Genomic DNA, 2350 nt, shown 5'->3' with positions numbered 1-2350 from the left:
TATATATATATATATATATATATATATATATATATATATGTGTGTGTGTGTGTGTGTGTGTGTTTGTGTGTATATACATACATACATATATATATATATATATATATATATATATATATATATATATATATATATATATATATATATGTATATATATATATATATACACACGCATATGTATATATATATACATATATAAATATATATATATATATATATATATATATATATATATATATATATATATATATATATATATATATATATATATATATATATATATATATATATACATATATATATATATATATATATATATATATATATATATATATATATATATATATATATATATATATATATATGTATATATATATATATATATATATATATATATATATATATATATATATATATATATATATTTGGGCTTAAGCCATGTCGTCCTGATGGAAGTTCCAATAGGGTAGCTTCCTAGGGTATATTACAACTACGGCGATATTCCCAGGGAATTTACCTTAAGGTACCAGAATTCTAACTCCTGGAGCTAGTATCCCGCGTGAAAGGGATATCGCGACATATCAGAGGACGTATTCTTGACACGCCACATGTCAATCTACACCCCGAACAGAGATTACGTATCGCAGGGGTCAATAGGCAAGAAACGAAATCGGGAAAGAAAAAGGGGGAGCCGCTCCCAAGGATCCCTATCTCCCATTTCATAAGCGTGCCTGGCGCCTGGCGCCAGGATCAATCCTGGCGCCATCTGTATTCCTTTTTGCGTAGCTTAACAACTCGGTGTTTTTCCTGTGTTTCTCGCAAATCTTGGATTTAATCTGCTTTTCATGGCTTCTCCAACTTCGTCGGCCTCTGATAAGTTGAGTACCATTTCTTTTATGTATAAATGTAGGCTCTTGGTAAATTTTTGAGTGATTAATAGAATTAATCTTTGTTACAAGAGCCGTAGCCTACCGGAGGCGTCATGGACGCTGTCGCTCGCTAGGTATAAGTTTAGTTAGCCAGAGCGACATTCCCGGTTGTTTTGCTTTAATAAATTTTAGCTATTTAGCGTTACATAGGATTTCCTTTCATGCTTTAGTATTATTTTCGCGAAGTTTTCGCCAATTCTGGCCTACGCTAGGCCATATAGCCTAGTCGTTTGGTCCTAGTACTTCATGCATGATTTTGGTTTTTTCGAGAGTATTAAAATTTTATTGAAGCTTTAGGCTATGTTTTATACATTTAAGATTATGTGGAATATTTCCAAGATAGTATACGAGTGAGTTTCGGTGATTTAGGTAATCGATTCTCTTGGTGCCTAGGCTAAGTTGCTTATGGAGCCTTAGTATACTTTCTCATACTCCCCGGTTGCTTTCTTTTCTTCGGAGAAGGTATGCAATCCCTAAGTGGTTTATCTGAATTAATTTTTGATAAAAATATACTGGGGTGTTACTGTACCTTCCTGTTCCAGTAAGTCTGGTTCAAAGAGGGACAGAACAACAGAGTTTTTTAGTCTGAGTCTGTGTTTGTCTGGCTTGGGGTAGAGTCTCCCTCGCTGGCCTGACACAGACATAGGAGGCGTAGCCTCCTTAGGTCACTACCGAAGGTTTCTGTACGAGATGATTCCTTCTTTTGTGATCTACCAGACTAGTCCTTGTTGCTGTTCTCGGGGGAGGATAAGTTTCTTTCCCTGGGAGTAGCAACACCTTCCTTGCTTTGGTGCTCTGGGAGCTGGCAAGTATTGCTGGCCTCCCCACTTGGATCTCCCTTAGGCTAAGATGAGTTTCTTGACTGCGGGTGATCCGTCACTAAAGCAAGGTTGGTAGGACCCTCCTTTGTCCCTTCCCCCTCTATCTCTGTAATGGCCTAGCCATTACAGTACTGTACGTCATTTTACATTTGGACCTAGGATAGGTTAGGATGTGGAATTGACTCAGTCCCTTGCCGGCCGGCAGAGCTGCTGGCCGGCAAGGGTCTTCTGTTTTTAGTGCTGCCCGGACCTCCCTTGGTCCGTCATCCATGCCTGCCTGCAGAGCAGACGGCATTGGTCAGGAAGCCTGAATTAGATTTTCCCCTTCCTTATATGCACTCTTTCGGATTGCCTGGCTTGGAGGTAGTGTACACTCTTATCCCGGCATCCATTCTGTTTTTCTTCTAGTGCTGTACCCGACCCGGCTGCCGGCCTATGAGGCCGGCAGCCGGGCAGTTGTAGTCCTCTGGTTCTATTGCTGCCGGCTGGCATCGGTCCTGTACCTTTGCCGGCCGGCTAATGTCAGCCCTTGTCTGCCGGTCGCCAAGAGTGTGGCCGGTAGCCGGGTACTACCTTGTGTAGTGGTCGGTCAGCATTCAT

General features: G+C 39.8%; 1 protein-coding gene across 1 annotated transcript in view; it reads right to left on the bottom strand.

The window, feature by feature from the left end:
• Positions 1-2350, bottom strand: part of LOC137626526 (uncharacterized) — a 10906-nt gene extending 8556 nt beyond the window's left edge. Inside the window, exon 1 of the mRNA XM_068357569.1 lies at positions 2324-2350. Coding sequence (XP_068213670.1) covers positions 2324-2350 — 27 coding nt within the window. The remainder of the gene's footprint in view (positions 1-2323) is intronic.

This window comes from Palaemon carinicauda, chromosome 34, assembly GCF_036898095.1.
Source record: "Palaemon carinicauda isolate YSFRI2023 chromosome 34, ASM3689809v2, whole genome shotgun sequence".
Classification (NCBI taxonomy): Eukaryota; Metazoa; Arthropoda; class Malacostraca; order Decapoda; family Palaemonidae; genus Palaemon; species Palaemon carinicauda.
This window is presented reverse-complemented; position numbering and strand designations above follow the sequence as displayed.